At 38.3% G+C, this 19,560-nt stretch overlaps 3 protein-coding genes across 12 annotated transcripts; all 3 read right to left on the bottom strand.

Moving 5' to 3' along the window:
- Positions 1-3,216: 3,216 nt before the first annotated feature.
- LOC110790309 (E3 ubiquitin-protein ligase UPL1-like) lies at positions 3,217-12,384 on the bottom strand. Of its 10 annotated transcripts, XR_008930872.1 has the most exons (7): positions 12,087-12,380; positions 11,901-11,951; positions 10,533-10,629; positions 10,365-10,455; positions 9,958-10,160; positions 3,437-9,259; positions 3,219-3,347 (listed from the first exon to the last, which is right to left on the bottom strand). XR_008930872.1 is itself a non-coding variant. In XM_056840659.1 (4 exons), exons 3-4 carry the CDS (start codon positions 10,595-10,597, stop codon positions 8,941-8,943), a joined length of 384 nt encoding a protein of 127 aa, XP_056696637.1. In that variant the 5' UTR covers positions 10,598-10,629; positions 11,901-11,951; positions 12,087-12,282; the 3' UTR covers positions 8,295-8,940. The 10 variants fall into 10 exon arrangements, 3 of the variants coding, with proteins under 3 accessions (XP_056696637.1, XP_056696635.1, XP_056696636.1); XR_008930873.1 differs by lacking the exon at positions 9,958-10,160 and having other exon boundaries at positions 3,437-9,282; XR_008930874.1 differs by lacking the exons at positions 9,958-10,160; positions 10,365-10,455 and having other exon boundaries at positions 3,217-3,347; positions 10,528-10,629; positions 12,087-12,384.
- Positions 12,385-14,674: 2,290 nt separating this feature from the next.
- Positions 14,675-17,106, bottom strand: LOC110790300 (nuclear intron maturase 4, mitochondrial-like). Its single transcript, XM_056838326.1, has one exon. The coding sequence runs from the start codon at positions 17,104-17,106 to the stop codon at positions 15,484-15,486; it is 1,623 nt and encodes a 540-aa protein (XP_056694304.1). The 3' UTR covers positions 14,675-15,483.
- Positions 17,107-17,202: 96 nt separating this feature from the next.
- On the bottom strand, positions 17,203-17,821 carry LOC130469264 (nuclear intron maturase 4, mitochondrial-like). The gene has a single exon (XM_056838327.1). It carries the CDS (start codon positions 17,743-17,745, stop codon positions 17,203-17,205), a length of 543 nt encoding a protein of 180 aa, XP_056694305.1. The 5' UTR covers positions 17,746-17,821.
- Between the last annotated feature and the right edge of the window lie 1,739 nt (positions 17,822-19,560).

Raw genomic sequence — 19,560 nt, forward strand, 5'->3', positions numbered from 1 at the left:
CACATAGTTCAAGAAACAGAACTACTAGCCATCTTGCATTCTAGTCGTCTAACGTTTTCTATGCGTCAAATTTTATAGAAAACTCCGACCAGGGACCATTTTCAACCTTTGACATTCAAGTTCACTTGATAGACATTTCTTAGTCACAGGACTGGTCCTGACAGTCTATCTTGAATATATCGTCAAATTGAAGGGACTCATCATTTAATAAACCACAAATTAAATGGAAAAATGAATTCTCTTCATTTATTGTGAATGATTAACCAATAATGTTTTACAAAGATTTAAACTCTAAAACTTTAAAACATTAAACAAGGATATCAAAGCCATTCTCCAATATGCTTGATTCCCATAGCTGCAGTGTGCGAGTTGTGCTTCGCCTGCGGCAGAGGTTTAGTCAATGGATCTGATATGTTGTCATCAGTTCCAATCTTGCTTATCTCGACTTCTTTTCTTTCAACGAACTCTCGTAGAAGGTGAAATCTACGAAGTACATGCTTGACTCTCTGGTGGTGTCTAGGCTCTTTTGCCTGTGCAATAGCTCCGTTATTATCACAATACAGGGCTATTGGTCCTTTAATGGAGGGGACTACACCAAGTTCACCTATGAACTTCCTTAGCCATATAGCTTCGTTTGCTGCTTCATGTGCAGCAATGTACTCCGCTTCAGTTGTAGAATCCGCAATGGTGCTTTGCTTAGCACTTTTCCAGCTTACTGCACCTCCGTTGAGGCAGAAGACAAACCCAAACTGTGATCTGAAATCATCTTTGTCGGTTTGGAAACTTGCGTCCGTATAGCCTTTAACAATTAATTCATCATCTCCACCATAGACCTGGAAGTCATCTTTGTGCCTTTTCGGGTACTTCAGAATATTCTTGGCAGCAGTCCAATGCGCCTCTCCTGGGTCTGACTGGTATCTGCTCGTAGCACTGAGTGCGTACGCAACATCCGGGCGTGTACATATCATAGCATACATTATTGAACCAATCAATGATGCATATGGAATCCCATTCATTCGTCTACGCTCATCAAGTGTTTTTGGGCATTGAGTCTTGCTTAGAGTTATTCCATGAGACATGGGTAGGTAGTCTCGCTTGCAGTCTGCCATCTTGAACCTATCAAGCACCTTATTGATATAAGTTCTTTGACTAAGTTCAATCATCTTTTTAGATCTATCTCTGTAAATCTTGATGCCCAATATGTACTGTGCTTCTCCTAGATCCTTCATCGAAAAACATTTCCCAAGCCAAATCTTGACAGAGTTCAACATAGGAATGTCATTTCCGATAAGTAATATGTCGTCGACATATAATACTAGAAAATCAATTTTGCTCCCACTGACCTTCTTGTATACACAAGATTCGTCCGCGTTCTTGATGAAACCAAAGTCACTGACTGCTTCATCAAAACGTATATTCCAGCTCCTGGATGCCTGCTTCAATCCGTAGATTGATTTCTTTAGCTTGCATACCTTTTTAGCATTCTTTGGATCCTCAAAACCTTCAGTCTGTGTCATGAACACAGTTTCTGTTAAAACGCCGTTTAAGAAAGCAGTTTTGACATCCATCTGCCATATTTCGTAATCGTAATATGCAGCGATTGCTAACATTATCCGAATAGACTTTAGCATTGCAACTGGTGAAAAGGTTTCATCGTAATCCACACCGTGGACTTGCCTGTAACCTTTTGCAACCAATCTAGCTTTGAAAACTTCAAGTTTTCCATCCTTGTCCTTTTTCAGTTTGAAAACCCATTTGCTTCCAATGGCTTGGTAGCCATCCGGCAAATCGACCAAATCCCATACTTGGTTTTCAGACATGGAGTATAATTCAGATTGCATGGCTTCTTGCCATTGCTTGGAGCTAGGGCTCGTCATAACTTGTTTGTAAGTCGCAGGTTCATCACTTTCAAGTAATAGAACGTCATAGCTCTCGTTTGTCAAAATACCTAAGTACCTTTCCGGTTGAGATCTATATCTTTGCGATCTACGCGGGGTAACATTTCTAGATTGACCATGATTCTCACCAGATGCTTCTAAAGATCTCTGAGTTTCATCCTGAATGTCATCTTGAGCATTCTCTAGAGTTTGTTGTTCGACTCGAATTTCTTCGAGGTCTACTTTTCTCCCACTTGTCATTTTGGAAATGTGATCTTTCTCCAAAAAGACACCATCTCGAGCAACAAATACCTTGTTCTCAGATGTATTGTAGAAGTAATACCCCCTTGTTTCCTTTGGATAGCCCACAAGGATACATTTGTCGGATTTCGGATGAAGTTTGTCTGAAATTAATCGTTTGACGTATACTTCACATCCCCAAATCTTACGAAAAGACACATTTAGAGGCTTTCCAAACCATAACTCATATGGAGTCTTTTCGACAACTTTAGACGGAGCTCTATTTATAGTGAGTGCAGCTGTATTTAGTGCATGTCCCCAAAATTCTAATGGAAGTTCGGCCTGACCCATCATTGACCTGACCATGTCTAGCAAGGTTCTGTTCCTCCGTTCCGACACACCGTTCCATCGTGGTGTTCCAGGAGGAGTCAATTCTGATAGAATTCCACATTCTTTCAGATGGTCATCAAATTCATAGCTCAGATATTCACCGCCTCTATCAGATCGCAGTGCCTTAATCTTCTTGCCTAATTGATTCTCTACTTCACTCTGAAATTCCTTGAATTTGTCAAAGGATTCAGACTTATGCTTCATTAGGTAGACATAACCATATCTACTGAAGTCATCAGTGAAAGTGATAAAGTAGCTGAAACCACCTCTAGCATTTGTACTCATTGGTCCACATACATCTGTATGGATTAAACCCAATAGTTCAGTTGCTCTTTCTCCAACTTTAGAGAAAGGTTGCTTTGTCATTTTGCCAAGTAAACATGATTCGCATTTAACATAATCCTCTAAGTCAAATGGTTATAGAATTCCTTCCTTTTGAAGTCTTTCTAAGCGTTTCAAGTTTATATGGCCTAATCGACAATGCCACAGATAGGTGAGATCTGAATCATCCTTTTTGGCCTTTTTGGTATTTATGTTATAAACTTGTTTGTCGTGATCTAATAAATAAAGTCCATTGACTAATCTAGCAGATCCATAAAACATCTCTTTAAAATAAAACGAACAACTATTGTCTTTTATTAAAAAGGAATATCCCTTAGCATCTAAGCAAGAAACTGAAATGATGTTTTTAGTAAGACTTGGAACATGGAAACATTCTTCCAGTTCCAAAACTAGCCCGGAGGGCAACGACAAATAATAAGTTCTTACAGCTAATGCAGCAATCCGTGCTCCATTTACCACTCGTAGGTCGACTTCACCCTTGCTACTTCTTCTTAGTCCCTGTGGATTGGAACATAAGTGTGAGCCACAACCTGTATCTAATACCCAAGAAGTTGAATTAGCAAGTATACAGTCTATAACGAAAATACCTGAAGTTGGAACGACTGTTCCGTTCTTCTGATCTTCCTTTAGCTTCAAGCAATCTCTTTTCCAATGCCCCTTCTTCTTGCAGTAGAAGCATTCGGATTCAGAAGTGGGTTGACTGACCTTCCTCTTTTCAGACTTGGCGCCAGTTTGCTTAGTTGGGCTGGCCTTGTTGCCACCTCTCTTAGCATTCCTCTTCTTTCCAGATTTCTTGAACTTGCCCCCACGCACCATAAGCACATCTTGCTTATCACTTTTGAGCGTCTTTTCAGCGGTTTTCAGCATACCGTGAAGCCCAGTGAGCGTTTTGTTCAGACTATTCATACTGTAGTTCAGTTTAAACTGATCATACCCGTTATGAAGAGAATGGAGGATGGTGTCTACAACCATTTCCTGAGAGAATTGCTAATCCAGTCGACTCATATTCTCAATGAGTCCAATCATTTTGAGAACATGTGGACTTACGGGCTCGCCTTTCTTAAGCTTGGTCTCAAGAATTTGCCTATGAGTCTCGAATCTTTCGACTCGAGCCAGATCTTAGAACATGTTCTTCAACTCACTGATGATTGCGAAAGCATCTGAGTTGATGAACGTTTTCTGCAGATCTGCACTCATGGTGGCGAGCATTAGACATTTCACATCCCAGTTGGCATCAATCCAACGATTGAGGGCTGCCTGAGTGACCCCGTCGCCTGCGGCTTCGGGCATCGCCTCATCTAGGACATACTCCTTTTCTTCCTGCATAAGAACTATTTGCAAGTTCCTTTGCCAGTCAAGGAAGTTTTTCCCGCTCAACTTCTCCTTTTCGAGAATTGACCGAATGTTGAATGAATTGTTGTTTGCCATAGTTAAAACTACAATTGAAAAGAATAAACAAATAAATAACCATTCACAGTTTCTCTTAATAAACTTAAATTCTAGCATACATGCATAATTCAATGTTCATTAAGCATTTTATTCAAGTTATGTGTTCCGGCAGGTGTGAATAAAATGATTCCAAGATCCTAAAATCATTGAAGAATTAAGCACAGTTTGTCGACTTAATCCTAAAACATCTTAGGTAAGCAAAAGCCTTTTGCTAATAGTCTAGAAACTATTCTTGGTTGATAGGTACGTCTAAGAACTTATTAGGTAAACCTATCGATTTTGCCACGACATAAAAGGACTCCTTACTTATATTGTTGAGTTTCACCAAAACTAACATGTAATCACAATTATTTGTGTACCTTGCCCCTTTAGGGCCAATAAGTAACACCTCGCTGAGCGAAAACTATTACTAGATTGATGTAAAGGATATCCAAGCAAGTGTATATTTTGGCATGGCACCTTTTAACTCAATTTTTAAGTTTGGAACTTAAGGCTCTTACTATGTTGGTTAGATTTTAAGTGAACTAAAATCCTTAATCATGCAACATAATCAAGCTTTGATCTCATGCATATTTAAGACATATTTAAAAGCAATAAATAACTTAAAACATGCATAAGATAAATGTGATCTAGTATGGCCCGACTTCATCTTGAAGCTTCAACTTCAAAGTCCGTCTTGAAAATCTCTGTGGGAGGCACCATTTTCTTCAAATAGGATAAGCTATAATTAAAACTAATTACAATTATTTGATGGTACGCAGACTATATTTGAATTGAAAAACAATTTTGGTACTTTAGACCAATTACATTCAAATTAATGGTACGCATACCATATTTTCTATCCTATTTGGGTCATACTAGTCACTTCATAACCTGCAAAACAGTACATATACAATATATACCATTCACCCATTCATTATCATGAATGACCCACATAGCTGGGTAGTAAAACACATCATGCATCACATAAACATTTGCAGCAATTAATCAAGGGCAGCAATAATCTATTAATTATCCAGTCCTCATTAATTCTAATCTAGTTGTTTTAACCTTAAGGATTTGTAGACCTAATCAAGAGTTTATGACTAAAATGGCTCCCACTTAAACCAATAAATTCATATGCTTTACTAATTTTAAACATAAAATGTATTTCTAGTCTAACCGGAAACATACAAATTTAATTAAAATTTAAAGCTCATATAAATTTATAATTGAATCCACTTATTTAATTTATTTTTCAGTCGTATTTAAATTAATTCATGATTTTAATTTTAGTAAAATAATTAGAATAAATAAAATTTATTATAATTATAATATTCAAAATTAAAATCCAAGAAAACAATTTAAATTGTTAATTTTAAAATTAATTAAAATTACGAAAACTGAATCGAATTAAAATTTTAAAACGATCTAATCGTAACGCAACAACCCCACGCAACGCACAGCCATAGGCCACACGCATACAGCCATCGCTGGCCATGTGCGCGCAGCCCATGCGCTGCGTCGCATCGCTGCTGCTCACCATCGCAAGGCGCGCGCCAGCGCTCGTCGCAACAAGCACGCTGCTCACCATCGCTGGGCGCAGGCGCTCGTCGCACGCGCACGCTGCTCACCATCGCTGGGCGCAGCGCCAGCACTCGTTGCAACAAGCATGCTGCTCACCATCGCTGGGCGCAGCGCTCGTCGCACGCGAGGCAGTGCGCGCTGTGGCGCAGCTCGCTTGCTGCCCACACGCGACGGCTCGTGCCTTGCTCTCGCCCTTGCCCATGCGCCCATCGCACACAGCCCACGACACAAGGCAGGGCACCTACCTTGTGCTCGAGCACCATGCCCTTGCTCGCTGCATTCGTACCGCATGGGCGACGAGCTCCCTTGCTCGTCGTCGCATGCCCGCACTATACAACACCCCTTAAGGGTAACACGTAGCGTCCATTGCTTTGTGCGTGCAAGTTATATGAGCGAATCGCATAAAAATTAAAAATTTTATTTTCAAAATTAATGACAAATTAATAAATCATATTAATTTCATAATTTTAGGGCGAAAAATCGAAAATTTATTAATTTATTGATTTCCGATTAACATGGATTCAAGTCTAGGTCATAAAAATTTAAAATTTAACATAAATTTACAATTTTTATGGTGGTTTTTAATCATAGGTATCTAATTAAATTATAACTAATTATGAAAATCAAATTAATTCTAAATTATTCCAATTTTTAACAACTTAATCATAATTACGAATTAGATTGCATAATTAACAAGGCTAGGCATTCAAACTTGTTAAACATATACAGTAGGTCAATCAAAAATTCAAGATTTATCAACAAGAATCGCAAATATTTAATTTAACATCTTAAATTTACGAAATTTTGCATTCGAAAAACTAAAACCTCCGAAAAGTCATAGTTAGGCTTCGAATTTGAGAATTCTGGGTCCGGCCGAAAAATACTATTTTGTCAAAATTTTAGAATGCCTTTTACATGCGGAATTGACACAAAAATCACTCGATTTGGATGAGTAACGAAGAAACTGCCGAAAAACTGCGTACGTATAATTAAATAAACGCAATTTGCAATTAATTAACAATTACGAAAATTAATCACCCCTTTTAATTCTTGCAAATTTGTAATATTTAACCATGTTTATGCAATTTAGATTATGAAAATAATAAGAGGCTCGTGATACCACTGTTAGGTTATGATACATATGACAATTCATAAATCATGCGGAAAAACCATAAAGCCAGGAAAGCATATTATTTACACATAATCATTTAGCATAGAACAGATGCATACATGTTGTAGCGTGCCTTTCCTAGCTGCGCCCGAACCGAACAAGAACAAGTCTTTAGGACTCCAAATGTTGTCCCTCTGTAGATAGTCCACAGTACGTCCGGATCCGCCTCAAGTTAGACCAACTAGAATCGCCCTTAAGGTGCTTAGGAATTTCGGCTAGTGTTTGCAAGTGTATGGCTGATTTTTATTTCAAAAACTTACCCTTTGAATACTTCAATTGTACCCATAAATTGTGACCCTAGGCACCTATTTATAGGAGTATGGAAAAGGAATTGTAATCCTACTAGGATGTGGATTTGCTAATTAGAACTTTATTAGGACTCTAAATAACAAAGCAAATCTAGTAGGATTAGGATTTTAATCTTTTCACAAATCCTAATAGAATTAGGATTTCCCGCACAAGCATCGCACAAGCCGTGCACCCACGCAAGCCTTGCGGCCCACGACAGGCGCACAGCCCACGCTGCTGTGCTGCGCGCGCGCGCCCTTGGCTGGGCCTGGCCTTGCGCTGGGCTTGGTTGAGGCGTGCGTTGGTGCGTGCGGCTCGCTGGGCGAGGGCCTGGCTTCGTGCTGGGCCTTCGTCTAGCGGGCCTCGTCCGATGCTAATTCTTACGATACGCTTCCGATTAAATTTCCGATTCCGGAATTCATTTTCGATGCGAACAATATTTAATATTTCCGATTCCGGAATTAATTTCCGTTTCGAACAAATATTTAATATTTCCGTTTCCGGAATTATTTTCTGATTCCGAAATATTTCCGATTCTGACAATATTTCCGTTTCCGGCAATATTTCCGATTCCGGCAATATTTTCATTTCCGATAATATTTTCCGATACGTACCATGTTTCCGTTTCCGGCAACATCTACGACTTGGATAATATTTATATTTCCGATACGATCCATATTTCCGTTTCCGGCAATATCATCGTTTCCGGAGTATTCATTTCTTGCTTTGTGACGATCTCAGCTCCCACTGAAACCAAGATCCGTCGATTCCGAATATCCATAGATAGAGTATTTAATGCCATTAAATAATTGATCCGTTTACGTACTATTTGTGTGACCCTACGGGTTCAGTCAAGAGTAAGCTGTGGATTAATATCATTAATTCCACTTGAACTGAAGCGGCCTCTAGCTAGGCATTCAGCTCACTTGATCTCACTGAATTATTAACTTGTTAATTAATACTGAACAGCATTTATTAGACTTAACATAGAATGCATACTTGGACCAAGGGCATTATTTCTTTCACAAGCAACATTACTTATGGAGTTCTTTTAATGCGTGATATAATGAATACCGACAAATTCAAGAATCAAAATAAAAACAGGAACTGTAGATTGTTTTTGAAGTCTTACCACACAAGCAAAAAAATTGAAGTACTTAGACGTTCAGTTGAAGATTGCATTATTACCAGCTGTGGTGAGGTGAATAGTAGTGCTCCCTTATCAATGATAAACCTTGACAATAACTGGTACTACTCTCGTGTGTGGCCACCAGCATCAATTTCCTCTTCACCTTGAAACTATACAATCGCCCTTCAGAGTTCAGATCCTGATTGGACCTCATTCGCAGCTGATTATACGAGTCTTCAAAAACATACACCCGCGAACACTTGTTCTGGATGGCCCAGCAAGGTGTTGCTCATGCTGTTGTCTGATTTTAGAACTAAAGTATGCCCTCTTGTTATCAAAATCTATACGACGAGGTGCTTTCAGCATCATATATAGACACCAATTTTTCCAGCAACTCTGGATTTTAACTGATAAATGCATGCAAAAGTCACTGATGTTTGTCAGCAAACCTTGAAAATATGACAGCACTGTCAAATCTTTTCTGAGTATCACCACCGCAGTTTCTCAGGTGCCAAGGAAGAAGCATCAACAGATTCTTGAACAAATGTATTACTTGACTGTAGCTTTTCACAAAGAACAAAGAAAGACTCGATGAAAGGCAAGAGTCTTTTTATCCCAGCAGGCAGAGGAGGAGATGAGAGAGATAATATAACAACAGTATCCCCAACACTCATAGAAGCCATGATTGGTGATAAAGTGCTTTGTCCAAGCTCTGACTCGGCTCTGCTAATACGGTTGCTAAGTGCCAGACACAATGGCTCCGGGGAAGAATTCAACTTCAACAAAATGGATTTCTCCTCCTCCATTCTGTTGAATCAAAGCAATTTAAGCTAAAAAAATCAAAAATAGAATTATGATACAACATAGAATTAATCATACTTCAATTCAGAGGCCAGCAAATGATAATGTAAATTTTGAGGACTGAAAGGTGGTTTTACACAAATAAAAACTCTAATGAAACCGATAACCACATGGGATAATATAGGATCAATGTCAAGTAGTTTTCTAAAAACACAAGCAGACTTCTATGAATACTTGACTCTTTGAGTGACACTAATAGCACCTTAAAAGAGAAAAAAAGAGATACAAAGGGACCCACGGGTCCAAAAGCTGAGCTCTCTACATCACAATATTTTTAATTTTGCAGTACTATAATTTTCTATTGCCAAGTATTTTTTCAGTAGAAAGTTTTTATTTGGTTTATTTCTTTTTCTTCTTCTTTGGAACCACCAGTTTTCTAGTTAGCCCCAACTTTAGAAGGGTTTTATAAGTACTTAGTATTGGTCTTAGAAACATTCACACTCCACAATATGATATCATATGTGAGTAGTCAAGCAAGAAACCAAGACATCATGATTCTCCAATGCAACAATATGATATGCATTCTGAAAATTGTCAGGACTGCTAACCTAACTGACATAAGTTGGCACTTTCTTAACACATAAACTTGTCCTTCCTAATTTATACCAACATAAGCTCCAATACATTCGGGAACGACATTATACCAATTAAATTAGTGGCAATAATCTTTAACCATTGTTTTTCCGATTGAGTTGTGATGAATGTTCAGCGAACTCCATCTTCAGATAAAGATGATGATCTTCACGCTTATCTACGTTCTTGCTAATTGAAGTGGAGGCCCAAATCCCCATGATAAAAATTCATAGGAAATTGTGAAGCCTTCTCCTTACAAGCAAGGTCTACAACTCTACAAGAAAAAACAAAGTAATATTGTAGCTAAAACAGGGAACACTATCTAATTAATAGCAAAAGAAAAGAAAAAAATGTGTAGAGCTTTTACAAGGCTTCTATATAGGACTGAATGGGGCTTATTCTGGTTTTGTGCTGCTACCTATTGGTACTTATATTCTATGAATTGTTTTCCAAATTGTTATGCAAAATAGGTACTTACAGCTGAACACCTTAAGATAGAAGAATACTATAGTTGCCCGTTGCCTAGAAACCAAATCAACAGCCTCAGCAGGCATTCGTTCGTGGAATATCTGTTGCGAAGAAGAAGAAAATGTCTAACATTTAAACCTTAAAAAAAGACGAAAATAAAATATTCAAATTACCTTACCTTTTTCCATGGATGAGCTTTAGTTTGAGGGAATTTGAATTCCGTGAAGTTGGGGCATGATACATTTAATTTCCTCTAGTGATGGAGTGCCCAAAACCTGGAAAAAAAAAATTAGGCAGGCATTGTCAACAGACATTTGAGAAGAAGCGCAACGGAAATGACTTTGTTAATGACTTTTGAATTTGAATTAGTAAAAACAGACTGATTGAAATCAGTTAACCAAATTAGCAAATTAAGCTTGATGATTTTGAGGAAAAATATTGACATATGTTAATAACAAAAGGCACGAATGACATAATCTACTACCCCAGAACCAAAAAATCTACTCAAATGACCATTTTAATTGTAGTAAAGAACAAAAAGAGAAAACAAGATAACGAAATGGTCGCAATTCTATTCAACTCCCCAGCTTCAATTTTCTTTTAATAAAATAAACAAATTTCAGATTCAATCCACTCTACCAAAGAATTGTAATTAACAAAACTAAGACCATACATCAAATATATCATTGGATCGAAAGAAAGGGTTATTAGCCTGTGAGAGAAACTTGCAAACAAAATCCAATTTCATCAAAATCTATTCAATTCAAAAACAGAAATACAGTATAGCAAATTCTAGATTTATAAAAAAAATTAAAACAATCTAGCATTTGAGCTTCCAATCCAGGGAAATAAAACTCACAAGAAAGTAATTTTTTTTTTGAGGGGAAAGGTTAGTGTCATTAATCAAGGGACAATTTGTCCATGAGTACATACGATGATACATCTCTAGGACATTGACTTTCCCAAACTTGTTCATTACCGAAAACGACACTGATCTAGCAAGGTGATGGGCAACAAAAATTTACCCTACCTTTTGACATGAGACCAAGAAATATAGTCCAACTTCGAATTGACCTCACATATATCTTCCACCACTGAGTCTAAACTGGTGAAGAATATAGAGGCCTTAGTTAGCCTAGTAATCAAAACTTGGCAATGAACTTCCAAGCACACCTTAGACACACCATACTTGCGACCTAAATGGATTTCGAAATGAATAGCCTTGCATTCAGCCATTACTGGGGTCATTTTCCTCTTACCCTTCGAGTCCCCAAAAATTTAAAAATCTAGAATTTTCGCAATAGATTGAAATTCCCACCCGTTCACATTCAAAATCACGTAATTTCATATAAAATCATGAAAATGAAAATGCCAATGAAATGAAAATGCCAATGAAATGAAAATACCAATTTACTACTTACATATTGAAGCTGGCATTTAACATCCTATACACTCACACACACACAAGCAAAAAGGAAATAAAAATAATAAAAACCAAAAGATATTGAATAGAAATGAATTAAAAAATTAAAAGAGGAATTAATACCATAAAGAATGAGTTCAGAGATTGAACAACACACTTGAGCTTGTGCCTCTTCTTCTCAAGGCAAATACAAATTTCATTCAACAAATTAAATTAAATAAATAAAAACTATGCATAAATCCTAAATCCTTAAACCCTAAACCTAATCTGAAGAAAACAGTGATGAAATTAATTGAGAAATTGGCTTACAACGATCTGATGAAGATGAGAAAATTTAAAGGAATTCACAATTTTCACTGCGAGGAAGCGCTTAGCAGCGGAGAGAGAAAGTTGCAGAAGCGATATGAGAGAGGGGTTGAAAAGGGAGATGGTAGAGATTCTCAATCAAGGAGCAAGTGGGGTGAGCAAGTGTGAGTCAGCAAGGTATGGAGCACTGGTCTGAAAGGAAGCAAAAGCTTAGAAACAATAAACTTCAAGGTTTACACACTCATATTACTATTACCAATTGAGATTGGCATGAGTGGTTAAGGGTCTCTTGCTCCTTAACCAAGGTCTCGGGTTCGAGCCTTGAGAATGGAAAAACGCTGGAGATTAGTCCACTCGCCGAAGGCGGTGGGAACTCCTCGTAGTAGAACAAAAAAAAAAACACTCATATTACTATTTCTAGGGAAATGTGAGGTCTTTCCACTTTTAGAGGGGTTTTTGATACATTCCTATATTCCGAGAAAAAATATCACTATTATAAGTCAACTCTTGAGAAGTTTTGTGTCCAACTAAATATCTAAGGCGCCCTTATATTTCTTTTTACTCTTTCAAAATTTATTGTTTTAAATGTGACTCCCTCCGTTTTCCTGAGTTCTATTCTATCAACAGAAACCAAGTGAGATGCCACAAAAGTGGGTACCTTTCCTTTAAGGAGGAGAGATGTAGAGAGTAAGAGAAATATTAAATATTATTGAGTGCCACAAAGTGGGGTGGGAAGTGATATAATATGCAAAAGGTCCAAATAATGGAATAAAGTAAAAGTGAGTAGAACAAAGGAAAACACCTCAAAACAGAGAGTGAGTAGAACTTAGAAAACAGAGGGAGTAATAAATGAAAATTTGAAGCACGCATCACGTGCATTAGATCTTATATATAATGCTAAGGTCCACCAATTCTAATAAAATCAACAGTGGACAACCTTGTACATATACAAAAGCAAGAATCTCTAACATTAAAAACTATGAAGCACGGGTACTTCCCCGGAGTGTCGTTTCCCGTACCGGGGACGGGTACGGTACGGGTTCGGGACGGATACGTCGGAAACACGTCCCCTGGACGACTCTTGAATGGTGGGGACGTCAAGTTTAGTAGGGGACGGATAGGGAGGTTGATGGGGACGTTTTGGGGACGGATTTAGAAGCTTTAAGACGTGCCCTTCCCTCTTCTTCCTCTCTTTTTCTCAGATCTAGGGTTTGTAACACTAAATCTAAAAATTCAAGCACTAAACATATATGAAGGAGGATGAATGGATAGGGATCGGAGTCGGCGTTGAGAAGCGAGCAATTCTATGGAGTCGTGAGAAGTTTATGATGTGGTGGGCCGGTGGTTGTGCGGCGGCTACATGAAACTTATTGAACAGCTCCATTGTGGAAAGCATAAGTAAAAAGGTGAGAGAGGGGTTAATATTATAAAGAGGAGAGTGGTGACCGATCTCTGGTTAGAAGAGAGAGAAAGGAGAGAAGTCTGGAAGATAAAATGATAGCAAAAACAGTCAAACACTTTTACAAAGATTACATCAAACGTGTTTTACAGTTATCTCAAGCAGAGTACATCAAACGTGTTTTACAAAGATTTAATATGAGTGATCCTAAGCCAGAACACCCTTAGCAAGTCACTTTCGGTTATCCAAATATCATTTCCCTTAAACGGAGGAAGATAAAGATTACATGGCTAAGGTTCCTTATGCCTTGGCCATTGGGAGTTTGATGTACGCAATGGTTAAGACAAGATATTGAACATGCAGTGGGAGTTGTTAGCAGACTTCTGTCAAATCTATGAAAAAATCATTCGAAGCAATGAAGTGGATTTTGAGGTATCTACGGGGTACCATAGATAAGTGTTTGTACTTTGATAAAGGTGAACTAAAAGTACAAGGTTATGTCGATGCAGACTTTGGAGGTGAAGTCGGTCACAGGAAAAGCACTATCGGTTATATATTCACGGGTTGGAAATACAACGGTTAGTCGGATGTCGCGGTTACAAAAGATTGTTGCTTTATTCACCACAAAGGCTGAATGTGTAACAATAACTTAAACAAGTAAAGATATGATATGGCTTCAAGGTTTGTTAACTGAGTTAGGGTTCAACCAAGAGAATAATATTCTATACAGTGATAGTTAAAGTGCGATACACTTAGCAAAGAAATCGGCATTTCATTCTAGAACAAAGCATGTTGGACTTCGATATCATTTTACACGATCTCTACTAGCAGATGAAGTGTTAATATTGGAGAATATTCAAGGAACTAAGAATCCGATGACTGTTGACAAACTAAAGTTGTGTTCCACTTTAGTTGGCCAGCATGGGTAGCATATGAGAAATCTCTATTACAAGGAGTAAGGTGTGAAGACACATTATGATCAGTCTTCAAGTTGGAGGTTGTTAAGATCACCACAATTAAAAAGGGAAAACAAATATAGGCCTTACAATTTCTTAGCAATACATGAATGAATTCTTAAGAAATGTAGAGGAAATAGTTTTCTAAATTTAAGAAGTCATATTTAGAAAACTAGGAACTACATAAACCTAAGCTATCATTTGTTATAATCATCCCAAAAACAAAAAGGAAAACACAAAAAATAGAGGAAAGCTTTAAGAGAATTTTTGAGAAAAATTCTTGGGTGTATTTGGGGTGCCTATGGGTTGTGAGTTACTTATTGAACACTTTTGTATTATTTATCTTTTCAGCAAAAGTTTTGCAACGTATTTAGAGATAATAACACTTGTCGAATAATCCAAGGTAGCGGGCTACACTTGTGGTGCGTGGAGAAGCCCTTGTGTGTGCCCTCGCGATTGAAGATCGTGTGTTGAAAGTCTTCTTAACAATGTGGTGGTTAGGCGTTGTGTCCTATTTGTGAAAATGGCGGTGCAAGATGGTTTCGTTTGTGGGGAGGCCACGGGTTAGTGGTCCTTGGTTTGAGGGGAGTATTGTTGGGATATCAACCCACGTCCCCCGTCGGAAGAGTAGGCAAAGATTGCCTAGCATATGAGTATTCACCTTCTCCAATTAGTACGAGGCCTTTTCGGAAGGAGCCCAAAAACAAATTCGTGAGGGCTGGGCGCGAGACGGACAATATCATACTAATGTGGATTCTTGGTGGTGTATGACCCAACAAGGTGGGTGATCGGGGCATAACAAAAAGTAGTATAACATGTACAAATTGTTGTTCCAAGAAGAAGTGATTCAATAACTGAGGCAAACTTTCAAAAATATAAAGTAAAATAATATGACGGCAAATATGCAATATAATGAAAGTAAATCAACTGAGCCAAAACACATACCTAGGACATTAAGCTTTCCCAAAACTCAACCTCCTTTATGCTTCCCAATCTGAACGTATTGTTAAAAGGGTAGCCATTTTCTGTAGGCAAACCGCCTCTTTCAACTGATAGATCGTTTCCATGAACCAAAATCAATATATTGAAGTGATATTTCACCTAGATATAAGTCTTTCAGGTGCTGCTTACACAAACCAATGCGTCTTTTATTCAAACTGGGATGAATACAACTTGAAAATCCCGTATTCCAGCCAGGAAATTTTTGCCTTTCCATAACATGAAGAATGTAAACACACGGTGCTGCAGCTGAGCAACCCATAACAAAACAGTTACAAGGCCTGGACAAGCTCACCATCATGGCAAGAGAAAGTTGGCACAACCCACTGTAAGAAATTCCATACATCAATGCCTCGTCATTATCAAGACTACAAGTATCCAACATATCTTCACATATTCCATCCTCTGCATCCTGGCTGAGCAACATGCTGCTCAGCTGCGAACCAAAACCTTTCTCTATCTCAGATTCATGTATTCTATATTTTAGTGCTAGTGTCCGGATGCAAGACTTCCTAACTTGTTCTGAGACAATAATCTTTAACTCGCCAAAGTTTTCACACTCGCTGCACCATCTCAGCCATCTATGTCCAATGCCAGAAAACCAATCAATTATTTGGCTGCTATCCTGTAAAATGAGAGCGTGAACTGCACGGGAATATCCTTTGTCACTGACCAGTCCATATCGTAACAGACGCTTCTGAATGACATTGACAGGAGCTATAACCTGTGTGATAGTCTCACATTGTTGAGACAAACCTGAACTTGGCAAAAGAGAAAGAAGGGAATCAGTTTCAGAAGAATTGTATTCTTCAACACGTCTCTGAAACTCATAAAATGACTCCAGCAGAGATGGTGGAAGTGCAGGTTCAGCAATACACTTGGATAGGATATATTCTTCGTTGGTGGCAGCATTTTTCTTTAAATCTTGCATCCAAATTTTTATTAACTGCTTATACCAGTGATCGGTTTCCATGCCAGACTTACGGTAACAAGATATTTTGCTCAAACAAGAGTTATTGTCAGAAAGATGCCTTATCTCTGACTCCTTAACCTTCCTCAAACCATGAGCCAGACACTTTTTACCTATTCTGGCTGTCCCAGCATCCCAAATTTCTTGTTTCTGCAAAGCAAATAATTTCACTTTTTCCTTCAGCTTGTGAACAACTCTAACTGCTGGACTATCTTTAATGGTTCTAATAAGTAATGCACCAGCAAAACGAACACCTTGGCCATGATTACATGGTACTATCTCCATATTTCTGTTGACATCTAAATGAAGACAATCCTGGAAGTAATTCTGCACCTCGGACTTTAATGAAAGTGAAGCCTCTTTGGGACCAGAAATAGCAAAAAATATTTCATCCATGAAGCGACAAGAATAAAGTCTAACACCAGAATTCTCACAACCTTTGGGGTTGCCAGCACTACATTTTATTTGCCTCCTAAACCAACTTCTCAACTTTGACTGAGGCTGTTTTTCATTAAGCTCAATACTGGAATCAAGAGCCTCATATCTCATTGACATTCTGTGGAACTCATCATCAAACAGGCCAAGATAAATATTCATCAATATAGGGGATAATGTTCCCTCTTGAGGGAGGCCCTGACCTTTCGGGAAGCCTCCAAATTCAACATTGAGTACCTGTGCATCAAACATGTTTCGGATCATCTCACATAATTGGTGGTCCTCAATCTTATCCTCTATGGTTGAGATCAGTTTAGCAAGTACTACAGAATCTACCTTCTTGCTAACAAGCACAGTGAATCACCAATCAGGATCAGGGATTTCCTTGCAAATGTACTTAAAAGCCGACAAGTGGCCTCTTCCACTCCGACCACCATGAGAAATCTTAGAGAAGTGAGGCTTATAAACAACTTCCAAAACTATTCTTAATGCTTCTTGAACTACCTTCAATTTCAAATTAGGAAGGACAAGGACTTCTTTTGTAGTACCACCCCTTGTCGAGACTGTACACGTATTAGCTTCTACATCAAACCTCCCATTTGCAAGGTCTTCCGCCAAGGACTCAAAACAAATGACTGAATCCTCCCATGTCGCGACATCAATATTTGAGCACACTCTAATACAATTATAAGCATCCATAAGGGTCTTAGGATCAGCAACAACTTTCATAAAAAGGTCACTAAACCTCCCATTCATATATTGCTGCTTAACTCTCTTCTTTACACGCATTTCGAATAACCGTTTCATCCCAACTCTACCCATTTCAGGCCTATCAGTGTCCTTTACATCACCAGGAGGTGAAGATTCAACAACCAGAGAAGCTAAACTCTTTGCTAATGGCATTTTCTCAACATCATTGTTGGCTTCTTGAAGGGTTGATAAATAAGCTTGAGCACTTCTACCCAGATAATTTCCTGACCCAATTCAACAACAGAACAACACATATGATGCAAATTCACTAAAATTAAAGATAGTAGTACTAAAATTTGAAGCTAGTATTGAAAATCAACAACAATAATCATTTACCACAAAACAAAATGATAAATTTTATGTGTAAATAATCAAAAGTTACTTACTTGGAGCAGCGCTCAATTGAGTATTGATTGCAGAAGCTTTTGCAGTAGAAAAACCATGAAAGAAAAACCCTTTTCTGCTGAAGTTTAAGAACCTCAGGAACCACATTAGTCAAAACAATCAGGTAAAACGATACCCAAAAACAACGGGGATGGATTTTATTGCAGTACGAATTAAAATCGGGGGTGAGAACTCTGAGAATTTCTGGAAGGTTGCCTATTTTGTGGGGGTTGGACTTTGGGAGTTGGGACTATTGGAAATTTGGAACCAAAGCCTGAAGCCCTGAAACAACCCAAATTTGAATGGTATCCGAAATAAGTTTTAACTTTTAAAGCATACGGTGGTCATAGGATCAAGCTCGAAATTGAATGACTTGGAAATGGCTCGAATTTAAATTGACCTGATCTATATGGCTATAGAGATGGTCAATATGGCGGGTCGCGGGTTGGGTTATAAAAATGGACACAGTACGAGCTGTGTCATAGGTTATATGGGTCGTGGGTTAAGTTGGGTTGTGCGAGTCACTTGGCTCCAGAATATTATTTAAGCATTTGAGCATTAAAAAAATAACAAAATAATTAGACATATTTAGAAAATAAAAGAAAAGATTTACATACATTGATAGCCTACAAAATTAATTACCCGTACAAATTAAAGAGCGAATACCTTAAAAAACAATGAATATAAATACTTCCAACACACATAATTTGTTCCCGGATTGTTAGTCAAATACAATAAAATTGTTTGAAAGGAGTTGTGGAGATGGCGGAGCATGTCTTGATCTCGAATCCGTTCAGGATTAGGGGTGTTAATAAAATAAGCATAAAACTTATTCTTAGCACATGTAACAGGGAATAAACTATGAGTAGCAGGCCCATTAATCTACGAAGTGAATACGGCGGATACATGGGAAGTCTCTCTCCTATTTCTATTTTATAGGGTGTTGTAGGGGTAAGTTTCTAACCCTAAAAGGCTACAAAATACGGAGTATATTTTAAAAAATGTGTCTTGGATTTGGACCGTTGCAACTTGCCAGTGGGTCGCCCACTGCCAATTGGTAACTTGGTCAGTTGGTGTCCTTTGGTAATAAAATTTAAGATTAAAAGTTATTAAACTATCTATTTTTCGTCAATTACCAGTCACAAATCCGGGTTGAGGATGGTGGGTTGGGGGGGTCGTGTTCGTGTGTTGGGTGGGCTAGATTTTGTGGGTTGGGTTAAGTGGGTCGGGTGTGCAGTGGTGGGTCATGTCGGGTTAGTGCGGTGGGTCAAAATGGGTTGTGTTCAAAAAAAATCGACCCACAACCTATCAAAAGAATATATGGGTTGGGTCGAGTTGTGTTACGAGTCATAAGTGGGGTATACGGTATACCCACTATGGGCCGTGTCAGGGAGTGGGCCAGACCCGACCCACTGGCCATCTCTATGGCTATATGGACTTGGCCGAGGCTGAAAGACTTTTGTTTCTCACAATCAACTAATTTTCAATATAGCTAAATTATCTCGGATTTATAGAGGAACATCTTTGGCTACCTATACAATTCTGAAAGAGAAGGAAATCTTAAATAGTAGTTACAATTATCAC

The sequence above is a fragment of the Spinacia oleracea genome, chromosome 3 (assembly GCF_020520425.1).
Source record: "Spinacia oleracea cultivar Varoflay chromosome 3, BTI_SOV_V1, whole genome shotgun sequence".
Lineage (NCBI taxonomy): Eukaryota > Viridiplantae > Streptophyta > Magnoliopsida > Caryophyllales > Amaranthaceae > Spinacia > Spinacia oleracea.

What these genes read in the sequence shown, in the direction of transcription:
- LOC110790309 (XM_056840659.1), bottom strand. Translation starts at nt 10,597, where the DNA reads ATGTATCATGCCCCAACTTCACGGAATTCAAATTCCCTCAAACTAAAG. An exon ending in AAGCTCATCCATGGAAAAAG is followed by an intron (nt 9,260 to 10,532) that starts GTAAGGTAATTT and finishes TTGATTCAACAG; the next exon opens with AATGGAGGAGGAGAAATCCA.
- LOC110790300 (XM_056838326.1), bottom strand. Translation starts at nt 17,106, where the DNA reads ATGATCCGAAACATGTTTGATGCACAGGTACTCAATGTTGAATTTGGA.
- LOC130469264 (XM_056838327.1), bottom strand. Translation starts at nt 17,745, where the DNA reads ATGCCATTAGCAAAGAGTTTAGCTTCTCTGGTTGTTGAATCTTCACCT.